The 22,910-nt window shown below is 35.5% G+C and overlaps 1 protein-coding gene and 1 pseudogene across 1 annotated transcript; both read right to left on the minus strand.

The window, feature by feature from the left end:
* Positions 1-659: 659 nt before the first annotated feature.
* pold3 (polymerase (DNA-directed), delta 3, accessory subunit) lies at positions 660-6,630 on the minus strand. Its single transcript, XM_058759349.1, has 12 exons — positions 6,452-6,630; positions 5,879-5,934; positions 5,684-5,786; positions 5,541-5,580; positions 5,093-5,225; positions 4,748-5,003; positions 4,595-4,667; positions 4,319-4,496; positions 4,078-4,187; positions 3,672-3,754; positions 3,252-3,330; positions 660-1,983 (listed from the first exon to the last, which is right to left on the minus strand). Exons 1-12 carry the CDS (start codon positions 6,506-6,508, stop codon positions 1,778-1,780), a joined length of 1,374 nt encoding a protein of 457 aa, XP_058615332.1. The 5' UTR covers positions 6,509-6,630; the 3' UTR covers positions 660-1,777.
* An 8,157-nt stretch (positions 6,631-14,787) lies between these two features.
* On the minus strand, positions 14,788-16,333 carry LOC131528344 (olfactory receptor 52A1-like; annotated as a pseudogene).
* Positions 16,334-22,910: the final 6,577 nt, after the last annotated feature.

Below are 22,910 nucleotides of genomic sequence, written 5' to 3' on the forward strand. Positions count from 1 at the left end.
ATCACATTTAAGTAGATGTAATTTCAGAATGAAAACAATTTTTACACTAAATGTTTTTCCCCCAAGTGTATTTGCAGAAAACAAAGGGTTTGGAATGACATGCGGATGAGTAAAGGATGAGGATGCAGTCAGTATTCTTCACTAGCAATCGGCTGCAAATTGCACTTTAATACAGTTTCATTTTTTTTTTCATTGTTCCATTAATGTTGTGCATTGGTGGTTTATATGGAAACCAAAAGGATCCAAACAGGTAGCTGAACAAGTGCACCTTTGAAGACTGAAGGTAAACCTGGAAACAGTTAACGCACTCTCCCGAAGCGACGGCGAGCCAAAACCATTGCCGCATTTTTCCAACGACAGCTATGCAATCGAGCAAAGGATTTTCTCAGACAATGAGGCACCTAAAATTTTAAACGGCTGTTTGATAAGGGATCCAGTACAGGCGCCTCACCCCAGTCTACATCTGACTGCCCAGCGAGAGGCCTGCAAGGGTGAGCTAAGGGAACAAGCAAACACCTAACTGCACAAAACAAACAAAACCTAATTGTTTTCCTTCACAGAATGCAGCTGGATAAGGTAATTAATGTCAAGTGTTTTTTTTTTGTTTTTTTACAAATCAAATGATCACAAAGAAGAAAAATTATTATTCAATATAGAAAGCAAACAGAAATTCTCACTTTGCTGGACCCCAGGTTTGAAAGCACTATTACAAATGTTTTACAACAATATAAAGAACACTCTGTTCTTGAATTCAATCGCACATACTAACTCAGACCTAAGTTTAGGAGCCTTTCCTTAGGGAAAAAAATTGAGTTTATGGGGAATGATGTCTTGGCACAAAACGCTCAATTTCACGTCTGTGGCACTGGATCAGAAGAGCTTGGACTGATTTTGATGTGCATTTCCAGAGGCATGCCTTTCCACACAGTAAGTTTAGTTTTGATAAATGGAAATGTCCAAGATCAACACAACTATGGAGCCAGAAACGGATGTCATGTAGAAATATGAAGCTCAGAGGAGAAAACAACTTGACTCACAGGAACCAAACAAGACAGCAAGAGAAAAAACATTTTCTTGACCATTGAGCAGATTTTTAATGGACTTAACTAATGTATGTCAGAGAAATTTCTGTCTAAACCAACTGATATTTCTTTTACATGAATTTTAATACCAACAAAAATAAAATATTTTATCTTTTGATTTATTATCCAGAAACATATTAAAAATAGACAGACTCCACAAACCTTACAGTATGGGAATTATTGGTGGTTGGCCATGTGCAGGTTGGCTTATACTAAAGAAATCTGCTCGATCAGCAGGATCATACACTTGAATACTACAACAGACAATCATATCAGGCCCAGAACTGAAATCCAGCATGTGAAGTTCAATGGATAGTTGGCACAAAAGTGTTGTTCATGTAGAAGCAGAAATCTCCTGTTTCGATGTCTCTGAAGAGTAACATGACAATGAAGACTGATTTCCTCCTTACAGAATCAGATGTGGTTCAAGGGAATGTCACTGCTGAAAATGAAGTGCTTAAAGGGATATTTCACCCAAAAAAAGGCATTATTTCTTCATCCTCATGTTTTTTTTTTTGTGTGTGGATTTTTTCCCTCTTTAATGGACAGATTTTATGAACAGAAAAAGACCTATGCAATAATCCTTTATGTTGTAGAACAACATCATGAGGATGAGGATGAGGATGAGCATTTAACGACAGTTTGCATTTCCAGGTGAACTATTCCTTTACAATTCCATGAAAGAATAAAAAAAGTTATTTCTTCTGGAAAAATCCCATGATGGATGGCTGTTTTGTAGGTTTGTTAGCAGTAGAGGTCTTCTTCTGATTCTTTTCTTTTTTCTCTTCTTCTCTTTTTCCAAATGACTGCTTGAGTGAGCTCGAGTCTTTGGCTTGACTGTTGGGTTCAGGCTCCTCTTCACTCTCAGAGTAAGACTCGCTCACATAACCCTTCTCGGTCACTAGGAAAACAGAAACATTGGTTATTCATTGTCAAGATGCATGTGGTGAATATAAGTGTCTGGTTTGGGGTCTATATATACGCACTTGGATTTACTCTGTCACAGTGATTTTGCAAAGTTGCCAATCCTTTTTGCCAAACGAAAGTTCCTTAGGCAGCTTAATTAATATTAACAGCCTTCACATTGTGCTTATTATTATGTCTTAAATTACTGCCTCTGTAGACAACACACTAGGTTTTAGAACAATACACATTCTTAGCTACGCTATAAATCTTGGTCAGGTCAATCATGTATAATAACAAACAAATAAAGAAAAAAACAACAACATATGAATTTGGTTACCATACAATAAAAACAAAATAAAAAAAACACTTCAAAGAGTTTTTGTGGTGAACAGACAACTGGCATTAAGGAATGTGTAATATTAGACACCGTGCTAAGTACAAAAATAATACCAGTGGCGCAAAGTTATAGGAATCAAACACACATTTGTGCTTTTGGTCTTCAAACACAAAGATTTCCTAAAAAATAATCTGAAATAAACAGTTTCAGCAAAAATAGTTTGCCAGCCGTCTGTATTTCTGTCATATAACTTATGATTTACTCAGTGGTTTAAGAGTTTCTGTCAGCGCGTATAAATGATGTGCTTGTAAAAGTAAGGAGAGAGTTCAGTCAATGTTATGCACCCTGTTTAAAGAAATCTTTCGTGTTAAACAGGAAACAAAGGGTAAACAATGTGAATTACCACAGAAAATGAACACTGTGTGTGCATTGTCATATTTATTTCCTATATAATAAAACAGATGAGCAGAAACAATTGTAGGTGGTAACTGACATAAATGTCACAAATTCTGTCAATAAAACAATATTTACATTTAACCTAATTGTTAAATACCATGCATTTTTAAAATGTTATATTTTTATATTGCAGATATGATGTATTTGATGGTTCATGTATGTGGAGCAGATCAATATCAATTGATATTTGCCATTTTTTTCAGCAACTGCCAAAACATTTTTATGTTCGACCAGCATTTATTTTCACATCGACTAGACTTTTATTTTCAAAGCGCTAAGAATGCTTGTTTATATTATTTAATTTACAAAATATGTCAAATAAATATAAATTGTTAGTAAAGTTTAAAACCATATTTATCAGCTTTATATCAGCCATCCTGCTCTCTTAAGATATTGGTATATGAGCCATCCAAAAATTTGTGGAACATTAAATCAAAACTATGGAAAATGCCAACTGAAATCATACTTACCAAAGGCACCTTCTTCATCAACAAATGTTTTAGACTTCAAAACACGCCTTCTTTTCCTCCTCTTCACCTCTGAGCTCTCCTGAACGAGTCAAGAACATAATCAATGACAATTTTACTGTATGGAAAATACAAATGAGATATGTGTCTAAATTAATGACTTGTATATCAATATCTGTTAGTCACAAGAGAATAGCACACAGTTCTTTGCAAAAAAAAGAAAAGCATTTTCTATGAATAGATGACTACTTTTGAATGGTTATGAATGAGTTCTCTTACGCCATCTATCGGCAGTAGCCCATGTTAACCTTGACCCTACTGGTTTGAGTGACCTAGCATTTTGGCATGTCGAGTTTGAGGTGAGACTTCCTGTAGGAGTGTTTGAAAATTGTTTCTAAAAAAGCTAGTGTTGGTAATGCTTACCTGGTGTGAAACAGGCTCTCTCTTCACTTGTTTTTTAGGGCTGGGAGTGTGTACATTAGGCACAGGTGGAGAATCTGGCACAACTGGAAGAGGGAAGAATAGACATGTCAAGTATAAAAGTATTTATATATATATATATATATATATATATATATAGACAGACAGACAGACGGATGGAAGAAAGAGAGAGAATAAGGGAAGAAACAATGAATGTTATCAATTAGTTTGTTTGTCAGAGAGCAATTTTGATATTTTATTCAGCACTCTGCCCAGAGGGGGAACCTATTTCTTTGTTTTTCTTCATTTTGGGTCACAGAGTGCCTCATCTGGACTGATTCAAATCTGCCAAGCATGACGTGAGCCTTTTTCCCCCCCCGTGTTTTTTTCCCCCCTATCTCTTTCCTACCCTCATCATCACTGCTGTCTGGCTGGGGCTTCTTTATCCGCCGTCTCTTCTTCTGCTGGCTCTCTATTTTCTCATCGTCACTGTCCACAATCTCAGGGCGCTTTGTTTTACTTGGAGGAAGCATATGTAGCTTTTAGTTCACATTTATGAGATGAGTATATATATATATATAAAAGTATAAATAAATTAAATAAAGTATAAATCAAAATTTACTTCAAAACGGAAAAAAAGTAAACCTTACTTCCGAGTGTCTTGTGATTCAACCTTCAAAGCATTGGTCACTTTGGATTGTTCCTCTTTAATGTCAATCTCAGATTTGGCAGACGTCTGTGACTGTTTCATACTTGCAGTAGCCGATGCTGTTGAGTTGCCGTCCGTCTCTTCTTTAATGCTTTTGTTAGGTTTTTCATCAGCCTTTTCTAAATTTCACAGAAAAATGTTTTGTTTGGTTTACGTTGTGTTACGCTTTGTTTCTAGCATTTTTTTTTTTTGGCAGACAAGAAAGAAAAACACTCACTTTGGGCAGACTTCCCAAAGAAGTTACTCATCGGGTTCGCTTTGGAGGCTGTTTTGCTTTTTGATGTTTCAACCTACAACATATGAAACCATTATAAATTTCACTCACAGTCTTGTGTTTCATCAACATTAAACTATAGAGTTACACCCTTACCAGAGAAGAATCGACTTTCTGCTCTGTTTTTACTTCCTTGCTGGATTCTTGGCTCTTAGAAGCATTTTTGCTTGCAAACATTCCCATGATGCCTGCTGGCTGCTTAGCACTGGGCTTGGAGGTAGCTGAGGCGTTTTCATTCAAGCCAGGTTTACTGATTTCCTTCTCCGCTGGAGGGACCAAAGCCATCTCTTGAGCTCTTTGCAGCTCCGCAGATGATATAGGGACCGCCGCAGCACAACGTATAGCGCTGTACCTGAGGAAAGACCAGAAATATTAGATGGGTCACTACTTTAGCATATGATGCATGCACGTGACATTACAGGGTATATGAGTATCACTTACTTGTTGCAGTTTTTTAGATTCTCCTTAACAGCATCATAATCTGCATTATAAAGTGGTGAACTATCCTTCAGCTCGGCTCTCTGCACACTGTACACATGCACACTGATGGTCACGTCCATCTTTGCTTTAACAGCTGTTAAAAAATTCCTCTACTGAATATTTAAAATGAAAATCACATTAAATACACACACACACATATATATATATATATATATATATATATATATATATATATATATATATATATATATATATATATATATATATATATATATATATATATATATATATATATGCGTATGTGTGTTTACTTCCTATATTTCCCCTTTTATATAATAAAATAAAATTATTTGTATTATTTAATTTATATTTTAACCCAGGATTAATGCATTTTTGCTCAGTATTAATACTTTTTGTTGTAATTTAGATATAAATATGGTAATCTTACCATCAAGCTTGTCCTCACGTACTACTGACACTTTATGGCACTAAAAGCAAACGGAGAACATTCAACTGCAGATCTTGAAGTAATGATTATTCGGGAAGCATCAACTTCACAAAGTTAAGCTATTATTGGATCTCAACCCTTACCGTATTACCATTCTCAACACACTTTCCAGATACAAGGTAGGTGGCATGAAGGGGAGTCCCTGAACTTTCATTGCGTTTCTGCTGCAGGTAATGATACAACATTCTGCAAAAATGTTACATGAACATTAGTGATTCAAACAGATCATCAAATGCATAAATACAAAAAGTGGTGTCAATAAAAAGGACAGGACTGACTGTTTTGCTGTGTTGACGTGGACTCCAAGAGTTAAACTGAGCCATTTGTAGGTGACCTGCAAAAATCAAAATATAATAATAGTCATAAAATAATATAATAGTTGATAATTCTGCTAATAACTATTCTCATGCTTACTGTAGACTGAATAATTGACATTTGATAACTATAAATCTCATAATTTGTATCTTTAAGTACACGTTAACAGTCGGTCAGTAAATAAACCGATTTCTCACTAGCATTAAGTACAGCACGCTACATTTTTGTTTGTTCGCTTTAGAGTCGGATTTGATTAAGTTAAGATGCAACATGGAATCGCGCATGTGTTTGATTCACTAAAAATAACCAACTCATAAGCGTCATTCGGAAAAAGAACTGCACAGAAGAAAGGAAAAAAAAATTTGTTAACGGAAAGGAACCGCACGAAAATCATTTGGTAACCGGTATTTTTCGTGGTCCCCAACCCTGAACAGTCAAGTAAACAAGCATGCAGCCACATGTAAGCATTATGGTATATCAACCGACATTTCACATTTACGATGACAAGAACGATATCACTATGAAAAACGACTTACGATCTTATTTTGATCATTGACAAATTCGTCAATATTGTCTAAATACAGGTCATCCATATCCGGAACGACTGGCTGCTACTCCAAGTTCACGCTTGAGATTGAAAGAGTCGCCAAACGCGGGAACTGCTGCTGAACCGTATTTACTTCCGGTCACGTGGGCTAGAGCGTCGAATAGCAGAGACACACTGCACAACACAACATGTGTATTCGCTTTTATCATGCGGACGCCTCCTGCATTTTATCATAGACTGGTAGTAGTAGGTTTGCAACTAATTTAGTTGCTTGCAGGTTCTTGTATGTTCTTTTTATTCCACGAGCTCTTGTAACCCTTACGAAGAATGGCCATGGTAAGCATTGTACCTGTGATCATTCTTATAAATAACTTGAAATATCTGTAACTAACTAACAGCTTTGTTACTACTGTAACAAAAAAACAAACAAAACAAAACAAAAAAATCCAACAAGCGTTCAGATTTTGTATTTTATTTTTTGCTTTATTTTTTATTTATTTTATATTACAGTGGTTCCAAGTAATATTTTTTATTGTAGCAACAATAACCGTAACCATTTAATACATTTTATTATTATATAGTTTAGTTATTTGAAATTATGTATAGGTATTTGGCAGAATCTATATGGTTATCGAGTTTTAATGTATTATTTAAAATGGCACTTGTTTTTTTTTACCCATTTTGCAAAAACAGTTTGTCTTGTCCGTTTTTGGGTGCCTTACACTGAAACAAAGATTTTTTTTTTTCAGAAAAAAGTCTGTTGGAAACAAAATAATTTTCTCAAAATAGTTATTTGAAATAACTTATTACCTTAGCTGCTCAAATGAATATCCTGTTCGCGCTGTGCAAGCCACTTAAGTATGGATTGTCTGCCTTTGGTTTCAGTTATAGTTGACAACCACAGAACTGATTTTTTTTATTATTATTATTTTCTTCTCCTAGGTCATATTACAAATTCATTGTCTTCGAGAACAAGTTTTAAAAGCCTTGGAATCACAAATTCACAGAGAGGTAAACAATAGCCCATTAGTTTTATTATTGCGTCAGTGCTGTATTATATATTCAGACAAAATAACAATTCATCAGATGACCTAAAGGCAACTATTCCATGTAATGAACTGTATGGTTCACCTTAACATGATGGTTTGAAATTCATGATCATCAGATGCTATTAGATGACAATCAGTGTTATATTCAAGACCATTTTAAAATATGTTAACCCTTAAGGCATCTCCATGTACATGATCCCAAATCAAACATGCAGGCATGTGATGAGTTAAAGCAGAGCATTATCATTAAGTAAGGCTGGATTCAAGGAACATCATTTCCAGTTCTCAAAGAAAATGTGATACACAGCACCTAAAAAGAAAAGAAAAGAAAAAATAGAAAGATAAATTTAGAAAAATAGAAGTATATTTTAATATAGTTCATAACTTATATGACAGATTATTGCTATGATATTAGTCATATACCAGAACTTACAAGAATCCCTTGCCACAGCCAAAGGGTCCAAAGTAAAGCTCAGAAGGCAGACACACTCCTTGTCTGCAAACTCCACTGAGACTTGCACAGCTCCAGGGAAATGACACAGCCTCATTCTCTTTGCCTTAGACAGAAATGAAATGCATTAGCACTGAAAGATCCAGCACAATGAGCCTATAGTGATTTGGAGCCATGTATCCATGATTTTCATCCATGAGTTTTGCGGTTCAAGATTTACCAGTTTTAGGTTTACACAAGCACTTATGCCTTAAATAAAAAGTTAGTCAGTTAAAACACTTCTATCATTAAATGCAAAAACCCCAAAACTTACAGTGCAGTGCTAATACGACAAGGACAAGCAAGACAATTATACTCTGAGGTTTCATGTTGGTATCTTCGGATGATGATGGCACTCCCAGGACGTTTGCACAGTACTCTGGTCAGGCTCGGTCTTATTTTCTAAGTGAAGGAGGAGTGACCCAACTGAAGCCACTCCAATCGGACTTTAAGTTAAAAATTTAATTATGTAGCAGAATGAATGGACATACTGTTCTTAATCCTATTTGGTGTAATCAGAAAATACCAAGACACTATGTACCATCACGTGTTTGAGGCTGCTGCAAATTATCATCTTAAAAAATCATTACCTGATCTGAAACACGTGTTTATCCTGACGGCTATAATTTTTAGGTGTCTTAACAATCTTGAGGATCCTCACATTGCTGAGATGCTGGTCTCTATAGTTGACTCTTGTCTGAATATATTTGGTAAAACACAAAAATTACATTGATATTGAAATTTTAGTTTTGAGGATCAAATTCACAAAAACTGATCATAATGTTACCTAGGAGAAAAAAAATGCACTTCCATAATGTACTTAAAGTGCTCTATTTTCACTAATTTTGTACTTAATATACTAAAAATATTTGTTAATACTTCTTAACATAATGTAGTACACTTGAACCCACTAATGTATGAAAGATTGGTTTAAGTGTACTACAAGAATAAATTTTTTTAATACAGAGAAAGTATGTTAAAAGCACATTTTAGTTCATATTCATGGTGTCCCAAAATTTTTGAGGCACATTTGTACACTTAGATGTTTTTAAGATTATCTTAAGTACTAAAGAATAATTTATAGTATATTAAGTACAAAATGAGTGCATGCAAATAGAGCACTTTAAGTACATTATGGAGGTGCAAACTTTTTTTTTTTTTTTTTGCCTGGGTATATTTTTTAACCATATGATTGAACATATAGAAACACTTTAAGATACACATATTTGTATAATTGGAATTTTGATACAAAACCTTATAGTTATGGCCCTTTTGAAAAATGTCTTTCTGTATCAACTATATGTAAAGCAAATATTACAATAATATTTTATTTCCAATAATGTAGTTAATGTATATTTCATTTTAAATGAAATAAAAGACAAAACAAACATTCTTTGGAATGAAGAAATGGCACAGTTGCATGGTATATATAGTTAATAAATGTCAACTTTAAATTGTAAATATATTTTACTGCAGTTGTTATTATATCTTGCATGCACTGTATGTGATCTACCCACACATTATAATTTAAGATGTAATCTTCTTGCACTATATTTTCAGACTTGGATTTGCTAGTAATCTTACAGAAATGGGGGTGGCATATAGGTTTTTTAACCAGAAGATGGCACCAAAGTGTTACTTTAATATGTTTGATAGTTTCAGTGTTCCATTGTTCATAACATCCTATACAGATCCACTACTATATTTATAAGAACCATTGTTTTAATGCATGTGACACAGACTTGCTTTGTCAGCTTTTATAGAACAAAAGATATCCAGTGTCAAATACCAAGAGACAAGCACTTATATAAATATACATATACTTCTCTCAGCTATTAAAATCATGTAACATAAATAATAATAAAATAATACAATTAATCATCCAAAATAAAACTTCACTTTTAGTGAAACGTCACAGTGATGATAATTCACCAACTGCATAGACAATAATGACTATACCTTGGACAATAAATTCCTCGAGTGAAATCCTGTTTGTTTCCGTGAGTAAATATACCAAAGCCCGGGGATAAAACCCTGTAGTTCCACACAGATCATTAACACACAGATTACACAAGAAAATGTACATGGGCTCATGCAGGGCTTTCTCAAAAGCAATAATCATAATCAAGGTGGCATTCAGAACAATAGTCAGAAGGTAAACAGGAAGCACGAAGGGAAAAAGTATGATCCTGCTGGTCCAGTCCCACTCATTCAGAGCTGTGACAGTGAGAATATGGGAAGAGGTGATGTTAAAGTTATAAGCTGTATGTTGTATTAAAATGTCTTGAAGGGCTGTGAGGTTTGGAGAAGGCCTCTAAAAACCTCTTTTAGAGATCCACCCTGCATTCTGCTCATATCTCAATGAGGGAGCTTTATATACAGTCAGATACGCAACATCATAATGATCTAACAGTCCTTTGATAATTCAGAAATAATTATAGAATGCAAACTTGACCGTGAAGTGTTTTAGATGAGTAAAACCGTTGTATCAGTTATTGGGAACTTCAATGAAATATTCTTGAAAATATTTACAATTCTGCTTTACTAAAACGCTTCAGAAATATCCTTAAATTTTCCTGCATGTATTCACTGTATGTGAGCTACATAATAGTTTTTGAGGTATATTTTTAATTTGAGGGTATTCTCATCAAAATTGGAGGAAAGGTTAAGGAATTACAGCTCTTTAATATGCACATCTCCCTTTTCAAGGGACCATACAGTAAGCAATTGGACAGTTGACTCAAAAGCAATTTCAGGAACAGATGTGCTCTATTCCTTCATTATTTCTACATCAATTAAGCAGGTAAAATGTCTGGAGGTGATTCTAAGTGTGCCATTTGCATTTGGAAGCTGTTGCTGTGAACCCACATCATGCGGTCAAAGGAGCTCTCCATACAAGTGAAACAGACAATTGTTAGTCTTTAAAAACAAAATAAATCCATCAGAGAGATAGCAGGAACATTAGGAGTGGCCAAATCAACATTCTACATTCTAAGAAAAATAGAACGCACTGGTGAGCTCAGCAACATAAAAAGGCCTGGACGTCCAAGAAGGACAACAGTGGTGAAATCCTTTCACAACATCCAGCCAAGTGAAGAACACTCTCCAGGAGGTTGGTGTGTCACTGTCAAAGTCTACAATCAAGAGAAGACTACACGAGAGCGAATACAGAGGGTTCACCACAAGGTGCAAACAAGGCCAGATTAGACTTCTACAAAAGCCAGACCACTTCTGGAAAAGCATTTTTTGGACGGCTGAAATTAAGATCAACCTGTACCAGAATGATGGGAAGAAAAATTATGGAGAAGGCTTGGAACAGCTCATGATCCAAAGCATATAACATCATCTGTGAACCATGGTGGAGCGGTGTGATGGCATGAGCATGCATGGCTTTCAGTGGCACTGAGTTTCTGGTGTTTAGTGATGACGGGACAGAAGAGGTCGCCGTGATTTTGCCAAGTAAGACATGTTCCTGGATCAACATCTTTTGTTGATCCTGGATCAACATTATTGTCCAAAAATATAGACTTAACCCAATCTCTACCCCTAAACCTAATCCTACCCATAATTTATTCCTAAAATCAGTGAGAAATGATAGCTGATTAACAAGGGTGTCGAAGCACCTAACCCTGATCATAAGCCTAAAACTTATATTTCCTGAAAAGTTATCCCTCAATTCTGATTGGTTGATTGGAATGACGTTCCAGGATCAACAAAGATGTTGATCCAGGAACATGTTGTACTTGGTGAAATCACGCTCACCGAAGACAGAAGCAGCCGGATGAATTCTGAAGTGTATTGGGATATACTCTCTGCCCAGATTCAGCCAAATACACAAAGTTGATTGGACGGTGCTTTATAGTACAAATGGACAATGACCCAAAACATACAGCAAAAGCAACCCAGGAGTTTTTGAAGGTAAAATGTGGAAAATTTTGTGATGGCCTAGTCAATCTCCTGATCTCAACTCGATTGAGCATGCATTTCACTTGCTGAAGACAAAACTAAAGGCAGAAAGACCCACAAACAAACAACAACTGAAGTCAGCTGCAGCAACGGCCTGGCAAAGCATCACAAAAGAGGAAATCTGGTCTTTGGTGATGTTCATGAGTTCCAGACTTAAGGCAGCCATTGCCTGCAAAGGATTCTCAACAAAATATTAAAAATTAACATTTTATTTATTATTATATTTATTTGTACAATTACATTTGAGCCCCTGAAAATGGGGAGACTGTGTATAAAAATGGTTGTAATTCCTAAGCATTTTATGTTATATTTTTGTTCAACCCCTTGAATTAAAGCTTAAAGTCTGCACTTCAATTTCATCTTGATTGTTTCATTTTAATTCTAGTCTGGTGGCATACAGAGCCAAATTCATGAAAATGGTGTCAGTGTCCAAATATATGTGGACCTAATTGTATATAAATATACATGTATTTCTTAGCTATTAAATCATGTGACATTAATAGTACAGCTCAAACAATACATTATCCTGTTTAAATAACATTATATGAGTACACACTCTGCAGCTCAAAATAAAACTTTTATCATTGCCACTTATAATGAAGCATCGCTGTGATGCATCAGTGATTGTGACACAAAAAAAACAGCACTAAATTATTTATAACAGTGAATACTACATGTTATTATTCCTTAAACTTTGGATATATACATATATTTGTATATGTATAAGAAAGAAAAATGGATTGTGAAATATGTGAATGTTTGTGTCCCCTATCAGCTACACTGGCAGAAATCCCAGAGACAAGTATTTGCTGAAGCCAGCCATCATTCTATTTTTCATAGGTATTTTTCTCAAAAATATTTAGGATATCTCGCATGCATGCAGTCTACCCAAAGGTATGGTTTGTGGTGAATCAACCTTTGAGAATTTGCATATTCAAATATATCTTATTTCAATATTAACAATATATATATATATATATATATATATATATATATATATATTAACAATGATTAACAACATTACTTTTATAATTATGTCTAATCCACTATTATGATTCTATGTTTTAGTGAGCTTAAAGATTAAGACGTGTGCCCTTTTGCACCCTCGATATCTGATGAAAAACAGGTTTAAATTTAACAGCTTTAAATTTAACCCTCAGACTTGCAGGGTTACCAAAAAAGGATATCATTTTGGTCCCTGGGGCGGTGAGAAACCATAAGCTACACTCTAAAAAAAATGGTGCTATATAGCACTAAAAGTGGTTCTTGGCTCGTAATCGTAGGGGAACCACTTTTGGTGCTACCGTATATAGCACCATATCTTTAAAGGTGCTATACAGCACCTTTGTCAAATGGTGCTATGTAGAACCATAAGAGGTTCCATGTTGCATTGTATTTATTCAGCAAAAATGGTGCTAAACAGCACCAGCAGTGGTTCTTTTGCTCGTAAAGAACCTTTAAAGGGGCTTAACAGGTTCTTTGTACGGCAGTGGTGCTATATAGCACCTTAATCACCCCAAAGAACCGCTGAAGAACCATACAGGAGCTTAACAGGTTCTGTATATGGTAGCGGTGCTATATAGCCCCTCAGTCATGCCAAAGAACCGGTGAATAACTGCTGAACTGCTTTACAGCACCAAAAGTGGTTCCCCTATGATTACGAGCCAAAGAACCACTTTTAATGCTACATAGCACAATTTGTTTTTAGAGTGTAATCTTATTTGAAGGTCACATGTATGAGGTTGTGACTGAACTTTGGACATTTGATGAAGAACAGTGTTTTTCTGCCCTTCTGATACATAGAAACAGCTTTATTTAGCACACTTAATCTCCATATCTGATCTTGCAAGGGTAAAGAAGAGAATATATTGCATCCTTCTTTGCTCCTCTCCTCACTTCTCTTATTTTCATTCTCCTCTCGTATACTTCTCTTTTTGGGCTTCACTCTATAACTGGTCGGGTGCACATAAAACTTAAGATCTTTTATGAAGGTTTTTATTCTCTTCAGAATTTTGATATTCATTCTAGGTGGTCATTATATATTTCAGATTATTTTTATTAGTTACAGATTGATTTGAATCTTTTCAGATGGTTCTAAATATGTTTGTTATAATGGATCTTAACTAAATTTGTATTAACAGTTAATTTGTAAGACGCTGTCATTGCATATGATTATTAAAATGTAATGTTTCATTTTCAAGTTATGATTTACAGTTCTCCTTTTTGAGACTTTTAAATATATTTGCATATTCCTTCAAACCAACCGTCTGACGTGGATTCGATTTTGCATCAGTTTGTAACATCATCTTCTTGCAATGAAACTTTCAGATTCAGTTTAATGAGAGATAGACATCAGAAAATAACAATAACGGACCATCTAGAATGGCATTCAGTCCTTTGGATTTTGGTTTGCCAGTAGTCTTACAAAAATATTGGTAGGCAAATAGGCTTTTAACCAGAAGATGGCACCAAAGTGTTACTGTGATACTTCTGATAGAATCTTTGTTCATAGATCCACTAAATTAACGAGACCCATTGTTTTAATGAATGTGACACAGGCTTGCTTTGTCGGTTTTAATAGCACAACAAATATCCAGTGTCAAATGTTAAGTTAAATATACATAAACCTATACATATACTTCTTTCAACCATTACATCATGTAACATGAATAGTAAAGCTTAAAGAATGAATTATCCTGTTACATAAATTATCCTGTACATTATATATGAACATCTCAAAAGAAAAATTAAGTTTTAGTGAAAGGTCAGAGTAATGAATCGTTAAGACAAAAATTTTATTATAACATTGTACCCTAGTTCTTAATCCTTAAACTTCGGGAAAATACATAATACTTTTGCCCTTACTGGACTTAATTTTATACCATATATTACAGGATTGACAAAAGGGGGAACAATCAGGAATATTACAGCCAAAAAATATAACATGCCAGGGAATGTTTTTGCTCTTAATTCTGTCTGGGAATAATCAAAAAAAGAACAGACTATGTAGTTCAGAAAGGTAATCAAGTGCATGTGGCATACATGTGTTAAAGAACTTATCTTGATTTACTTTAGATCTTTACAAGCTAGAATTATTTTAAAGTAGGAAATCAGAACTGAACCAATTAAGACAAGTGCTGTGGCATACATCCACGCATTAAAAATCCCATTTAAATGGTCTTGTTTGTATGCAAGATTAACCAAGGACAGGTTTCACATGTCATGTCTACAAACAGGGTGTTTCATAGCAACTAAAATGGCCATTATACTCAGAAAACAAGGATATATCCAAATAAACGTCACCAGGCTCCTCACAGTGAAAGGTGACATAATACTCACTAAGTGTTTTAGACGACTTCATCCTTCTGGAATTCTAAAGCAACTGATGATTTCAGGAAATGGTCCAGCAGAAACACTTTTTAACTAAAATAATAATATTTATTTTTAAATGAACTGTAATTGAACTAATTGTAAATTTTAGGACCCTAAAATTTTCCCCAGGGACTATTTTAAGAGATATCAATACAACCACAACCTTTTCCATAAAAAGTCCGATAATGTGGATTGTGGACTGTAAAATAAAACTGCCCCTGCCCCCCCAGACTAGAGCCAATCATGATTTTGTCTGAGCTATGAATAAAATATAAAAATATAAAAATTAAAGAATTCATATTTTCTCATTTTATTTGTATGATCTTACTATTTTAGTGGACAGAATAAGTAAGTTTTGGGCTAAATTATTTTTAATTATATTAAAGCCCCATTTCCTCGCGACTCATGATTCTCAATTTATCGCGATACATGAGAGGACTCTCTTTTCCCATTTTAGCAAGTTAACTGAAAATGGTATGTGTTTGTTTGTTTTTTTACTCTTTGTACAGCAGTCATTGTTAATTCTAAATGTTGCGGGCCCGAAAGGAGTGAAATTATTTCCTTTATGAAATTAATTCCTCATGAGGCCAAAACTCAGGAACTCTCGCAAAACAGATGCCATGCAATAAAACCATAAAAATAATCTGGAGAGATCTCCAAAGACAACAAACAGCACCACTCCCCTTGTTCATTTACGACCCCCTTCTCCCCCTGCCCTCTCTGCCTCTCCCTCTTTTCCCCCAAAAGTTTTCACTCAAAGTTCATTAAGAATATGTATATTCCACATATCATCACATATCATATCTTGTGAACCTGTTGTTTTTCCCCTTCATGTTTGGTATCATTTTAAAGGTTTCTGTGCGATTGGTAAAATGGTCTCAATTTCACAGTAGTCACTTGTATTATGAGAAATACTGAAAACTTTTGTAGAATTGTGTTCTGCTGAGGAGGGGGATGTGTCCCCCTTTAGGGGTCTGCGGGAATGTTTATCCATCTTCATCCAGGTGCGACCCTGGAGCACTAGAACCAAAAACACCAAAAGGTCTTTTATGTTTTTAGTGTAGAGTTTCCACAAATCTGCGTCCAGGACAGATCATACTTAAAGGGGTGGTTTACTGCTTTTTTTCTTTGCTTGATTGTGTTTATGGGGTGCAATATAACATGTCTTCGTATTTTGTTTGTTAAAAAACGCCCTAATTTTTCATATATTTCACCTTTATTGTAAGTCGCTTTCTCCTCTGTCATTTGAACGACCGGTTGACTTCCTGATTCTATGAAACCACTCCCTCAGAAACAGGCGATGGGCTCAGATTGGTTAGTTGGGCCGGTGTGTTGTGATTGGCTAAACTGCGTACTGCACATTGTCCGGAAACTTCACGCCCATCACCTTCACGGGCGACAGTCGCATGTGCTCCGGTCAAATGTAAATAATGGTGTCAATATTGCCGTATCAGTTTGAGCCAGAATCAGACCCAGAAAGCGGTAATGAAGAGAGTCAAGCAGAACTTCCGCAAGCACGGCTCTTACAAACATTTCTGAATGGAAGTTTGCTGTTGTGATTACATATAATTTTTTAAAGTTTGTACACGTTTGTCTTATACACACAAAATAGCATCGAACTAACTGGCTACTATAACCAAACAGCGTTGGCTTGTGTTTACGTTCTTGATCAAATCGAAATATTACGTCATAAAGTATACATGGAAAATACATTTACAAAATTAGTACATAATTACAAATTCGGGTCCAAAATGTTTGTTCGCGTTTGTCATAGACACACAAAACATAATTTAACTAACTGGCTACTAAAGCCAGCGTTGGCATTTGTTTACGTCCTTGATAAAACTAAAACATTACGTCTGAAATTATACATGCAAATACATTTAAAATTATTAAATCTTACTTACAGGTTGTGGCCCAACAACTGCTGCCTCTGGTTTTAAAGTTGGAACTGCTCCATGTTTTAGTAATAGTTTCTGTGTGAATCCGGCATTGAACTCTGAACTCTCTTGATTCTGGAAGCTGTCTTCCGTAAAATGCGCAGCACAGAGAGCTAAATTAGGATTGTAATTGTCAGGAACATAATCAAACATAAATTTTAACCATTGTTGACGAACTACAGTGTCCGTAGGAAGCCCGAACACAGAAGACCTGACAGCTGGGTGAAAATAACACCGTTTCGACGGCATGGCTACAACTCTCCACTATAACTCTTCCTCTTCGACAAAGCCGCAGAACATGGCCTTGCCCCCTCTTTGGCATGTTACGGAGGGAGGGGTTGATGCAAATTTATGGGTTTTTTACGTATGCAACCCGGGAAGTATCTCGTTGTAGTCCCATATGAGTCGTTTTTGTAGGCATTAAACTTCCTGATTTTTAAAAGACATATTTAAAAGAAGATATCTCCGCTTACGTTGAACTTTCAGCGCAGCAACTTTGCAGATGCTGTTCATGCACCAACAGCAACATTACACACTATTTAAAATGAAAAAAGTGAAATCGCAGTAAACCACCCCTTTAAGTACCAATGAATCAATGAACTGTCATTAGGGATCTTCTGTTTTTATGTCTGTCACTGACTTAACAACTTACAGTTTTCGTGATTATAGAAAAAATACACTTTTTATTATGTGCTAGCAGGGTGCAGCCTATTTAAAGGTATTATAGTCACCCTGTATCCTCTGAGTAAGATCAACTGGCGAGTTTGTGCCGTTCACAGTTGGCCGAGTGAATTGCTAAGGGACACTAGCTAATGAACTAATAATTGAAAGTATGGGATTTTCAGAATAATCAAATATCTAAATTACCGTATTGACCCGAATATAAAACGATGAAAAAACGCGGTCGTCTTATATTCGGGGTCTAGACTTTGACATGTCACACTCGTTTTATGCGTTTTTGGCGCCACCTATTGTTGTGGTCCGTGTACGTTTTGATCATTTCTTTTTTTGTCGATTTGAAATTAAAAAAAGCAGAAAACCGGGATTTTGGCTCGATTTTCGTTTTTTTGGTTCACGGGTAGAAAACGGATAAACAACTCCAAACTCGTTTTCCCCTTGTGGGCGGTCATGACACGCCCCTTTCCGCCGATTGGCCAACCAAATCTGAGCCCGTGACGTCATCCTCAGTTCGTTCAGCAAAATAATAGTCCTTTGCTGCTGTATGGGGCAGGTGCTAGATCGGGCTTTCTTCTATGCAACCTAAGGCGTTTCGCAGAAATATTTATTTAAGGAATTTTAATCAGCACCCAGCCTGTTTTATTTAGCTGTGCGTGTTGTTAAATCTGTATGGTGATGCTGCGCTACCCATAGACTGCAGAACAGATGAGAAGCACAGATAAAAAAAAAAAAAAAAAAAGAAATAGACGTAGGGAAGTCCCCCAGATATTTTTGGTAAAAAATAATGATAAGTCTAATGAAGCTCAGGCAGTACATTTCGTTAATTAATTGTTTACAGTCATTCATGTGACTAAAGTCTGTTTTTAGGATATCAAAATGTGAATTCCTCAATTAGGGTCGGCGCCAGAGCACACAAAGTGAGGGGGCATGCACAATTTATTTATTTATTTTTAGTTTTTATTTATTTATTTAGGGGGGGGGGGGGGGGGGGTTACTTTGAAAATAAAATAACCTGCTTCTAAATATTAATTAACACCAGTGTTATGGTTTAAAATACACTCTTGCACATTTAACGAGGAAAGATGTCGATGACGTTCAGCTCGAATAAGACATGGCCTGTAGGCTACCCGAGTTGTACACAAATAAATGAAAGACCTATGGATTTTCCCCTTACTGAAAAAGACATGCTTAGTTTTTGGTTCATTAAAACTGGCTAAACCTTTATTAACAAAACGACTAAGACTGATTACATCCGTGTTAAAGCAAACTTTTTCCCCATTAAAACAAACGCTCAGTTTGTGGTCCATTATTACTTTAATGAAAAAAAAAAAAGAAACTCACTAATAGGCTATTAAACAAATAAATATATATCTTTTATATTAACAAAAGCTCTGCGCGTTTGCCGTTGTCACTATGGTCCTGTCAATCTTGCGCTGCGGCTCGTGCTGTATGAAGCAGATGCTTGTCTGCTGTCCAACTCAACTAGGCTACATTATTTACGTTAGGCGGCAGGCCTATTGTATAAAAATCGGTGGATGGCCGAGCACACCTTAGGAGTTAGTTATTTATCTATCTACTTATTTATCAACATGTTACTAAGCATCGAGGGCTGTGCACACTCATAACATAAATCCTGTCTAAATGCAACATTCCCGCAGCTTTGATTAGCCTACAGTAAAAATTAAATCCACCCTCAGCCGATTTGCATTTACAGTAGGCTATTTGCAATGACCATCCCATGTCCAAAACTGAGCGTACTGTCTAAAAGTGCTCGAATTGAGGTACGCGGGCTCCCTCTAGTGGTACGCAGAGGAATCACTGAATTAAATATAAATTAATGTTAAAATACTTTTAAAAGGTTTGCAAGGTTGCTAAATGATGCCTGTTATTTTATTTTTTTAACAAGTACTGTACATTTCTTTACATTTAAGTACAGTACAGTTTTTATTTAACTTTTATGTACAGTGCATTTTAATTTAATCATTTAAGTTTTTAAATGATTTTTACCTGTATGTAAGCACAGTGCAGTGTTAATGTTCAAACTGTTCTTACAATGTTTAAAGTGGCCGACAATAATACATATTCTTATTAGGAATAAAACACCCTTGTTTTTAAACTCTGCATAGCTGGAGCTGAATAATTAGGCCTACTACGCTACTGTATTTTAATGTTGGTCATTATGGTGGTACTTGGAGAGCCAAATATTTTCTGAGGTGGTACTTGGTGTAAAAAGTTTGAGAACCACTGCTATAGGGGGTCCCCTTTTTTGAAGAGGCTGGGGGTTGTTATGTTAGTGTTGCTATATAGGCTATAGCATAATATCATTTATAAGAACAGGCTTTTGAGTTCATCAACAATATATACAGAAAGATACATATTTAGTCAATGTTAGGCTATATAATAATGAGAGATAAGCTATTGTTCGTCTTTTTAATTGCTTACCCTAATTAATATTTGATGTGATTTCCAAATACATTGAAATATCTAAAAAAAAAAAAAAAAAAGGTAGAAAATAAACTCACTGGAGAGTATCACTGTCAAATTCAGTAGCAATTTATTTGATTATTTAATCTTCATTTACTAATGAAAATTCCAATCTGAGCAATGGTGCAGCTGTCCCTTTGCGCCACCAGGTGGAGATTTCACTAATGAGTTTGTATGACTGCATACTGTATAGGCTACTTCAAAGAATGTCATGCAGGATCATTTTGATTAATTTTCGACATTTTGGGGAGTTTTGATGCCATGAGGCAGTTTTGATGACTTTGCAATAATCATATAGACTAATAATTAATTAATGATCAGTTATAATTACAGACTTGTCATAGCACTCATTTGTAAACCATTTTTGGATAAAAGTGTCTGCTAAATGATTAAATTTAGGCTAAATGTATAAAATGTTACAATTTTAATAATGAAAATTTAGTGCACGTTTCCAATGTATGTAAGACACAACAATTCTGACATTGTAGGGACCCCCTACGTCTATTTCTTGTTCTGCAGTCTATGGGTAGCGCAGCATCACCATACAGATTTAACAACACGCACAGCTAAATAAAACAGGCTGGGTGCTGATTAAAATTTCTGAAATAAATATTTCTGCAAAACGCCTTAGGTTGCACAGAAGAAAGCCCGATCTAGCACCTGCCGCATACAGCAGCAAAGGACTATTATTTTGCTGAACGAACTGAGGATGATGTCACGGACTCAGATTTGGTTGGCCAATCGGCAGAAAGGGGCGTGTCATGACCGCCCACAAGGGGAAAACGAGTTTGGAGTTGTTTATCCGTTTTCTACCCGTGAACCAAATAAAACGAAAATCTAGCCAAAATCTCGTTTTTTCGTTTTCTTGAACAAAAGAAAAAAAACGACTGTTTTCTGGTTTCTGCTTTTTTAATTTCAAATCGAAAAACAAATGATCAAAACGTACACGGACCACAACAATAGGTGGCGCCAAAAACGCATAAAACGAGTGTGCCATGAAATATGTAATGTAATGTGTGTTGTAAAGTTCGTGAGTGAAAACAAAAGAAAAAGAAAAGCTTACAGCAGCATGAGTCGTGTCTTGTTAGCCTGATGGGAACAAACTTCCTCTGTAAGTGATTTTAAAACAGATCAGGGTCGTCTTATATTCGGGACAATACAGTAATAATCAATATTTGTGATCAGTTTTTAATTAATAATATTGCCTAAACTTAACTATAGGGCTGGGCGATATGGTCCAAAAAATTATCACGATCATTTTTTCCATATCAGTCGATATCGATAATTATCACGATAAATGTCAAATCTTTATTTCTTTCCAGTTTAAAGCCAGATTTTTACTCCAAAGTGAAAGTTGTAGAAACCAGACCATTAATTTTCCTTAACAAAATAAATATCTAAATAGAAAAATTTATTTCTCAGTTTCTGCATGTTCTAATGAGTGATATTGTTTCAAATCAAGAAACAGGTTTGGGTTGCCTGATAATATTAATAATAATGGTAGCACTTTATTTAGGTGTACTTGTACCTGGTACATACATGGTAAATATCTTGTACCTACAGGCAAATGAGTGGTAACACAAAGTACTTACCTGAAGTGTATTACATGGTAACAAATAAGAAACACGACTGTACTTAACAGTCGTACATGCATGGTAATTAGTTTGTACATACAGACAAGTGTGGGTAAGAACGGTCACTTACGGGTAGTGCCCGTACATGGTAACTAATTAGATACTTTACTGTACTTACTAATATGTATACATGGTAAATATGTACTTACGGACAAGTGGGTACAAACAGGCAGGTCCTATAGGGGTGTCCCCGACTAAGGATTTTCATAGTCGAATCGGAATTTTCGAATCTTGCAGATAGTCGACTGATAGTCGAATCATATGTTTGGAGACGGGGCAAAATACATTACGAAGAGTCAAGTCAGACATTCCACAGTCATAAATACTGACGTTAATACACAGGGGAAATGTGTAATGGACGCCTCGCAGATACAAACGGAGTGAATAATGTTTTATGTTTTGATTAAAAGATAGTTAACATTAAACGTCAGGGAAAGCCTAAGAATTCACAACATTTTTTACAATAGTGCTCTCATTATAACGTTATGTATATGACAGTTATTAATGTTCTGCATTTCTGTTTTGAGCTGCGCGCGCTGAATGATCAGTAGAATGAAGCATTTGATAGAAGGTTTTTAAATCAATATAATAATGTTAATATAACAACTTATATTACAACGCCCTGATGCATGAACGTGTCTGCGCGGCTCTGAACTCCTTTTGCAGACGCGTTCTTGATGCAACAACGTGCAGAAACACGGGAACTAAACTCTAAAAATTCACAGCGTTTTATTATAACGGTTTTCTCATTATAATTGTCACGAATCTGGTCTGCACTTCCGTTCATTCACCACCAGAGGTCACTCGCTCACCACATGGACTTTCACACCACACT

The sequence above is a fragment of the Onychostoma macrolepis genome, chromosome 21 (genome assembly GCF_012432095.1).
Source record: "Onychostoma macrolepis isolate SWU-2019 chromosome 21, ASM1243209v1, whole genome shotgun sequence".
NCBI classification, from domain to species: Eukaryota; Metazoa; Chordata; class Actinopteri; order Cypriniformes; family Cyprinidae; genus Onychostoma; species Onychostoma macrolepis.

What these genes read in the sequence shown, in the direction of transcription:
- pold3 (XM_058759349.1), bottom strand. Translation starts at nt 6,508, where the DNA reads ATGGATGACCTGTATTTAGACAATATTGACGAATTTGTCAATGATCAA. An exon ending in GTGTTGAGAATGGTAATACG is followed by an intron (nt 5,581 to 5,683) that starts GTAAGGGTTGAG and finishes GTTTGCTTTTAG; the next exon opens with TGCCATAAAGTGTCAGTAGT. An exon ending in AGACAGCAGTGATGATGAGG is followed by an intron (nt 3,755 to 4,077) that starts GTAGGAAAGAGA and finishes TCCCTCTTCCAG; the next exon opens with TTGTGCCAGATTCTCCACCT.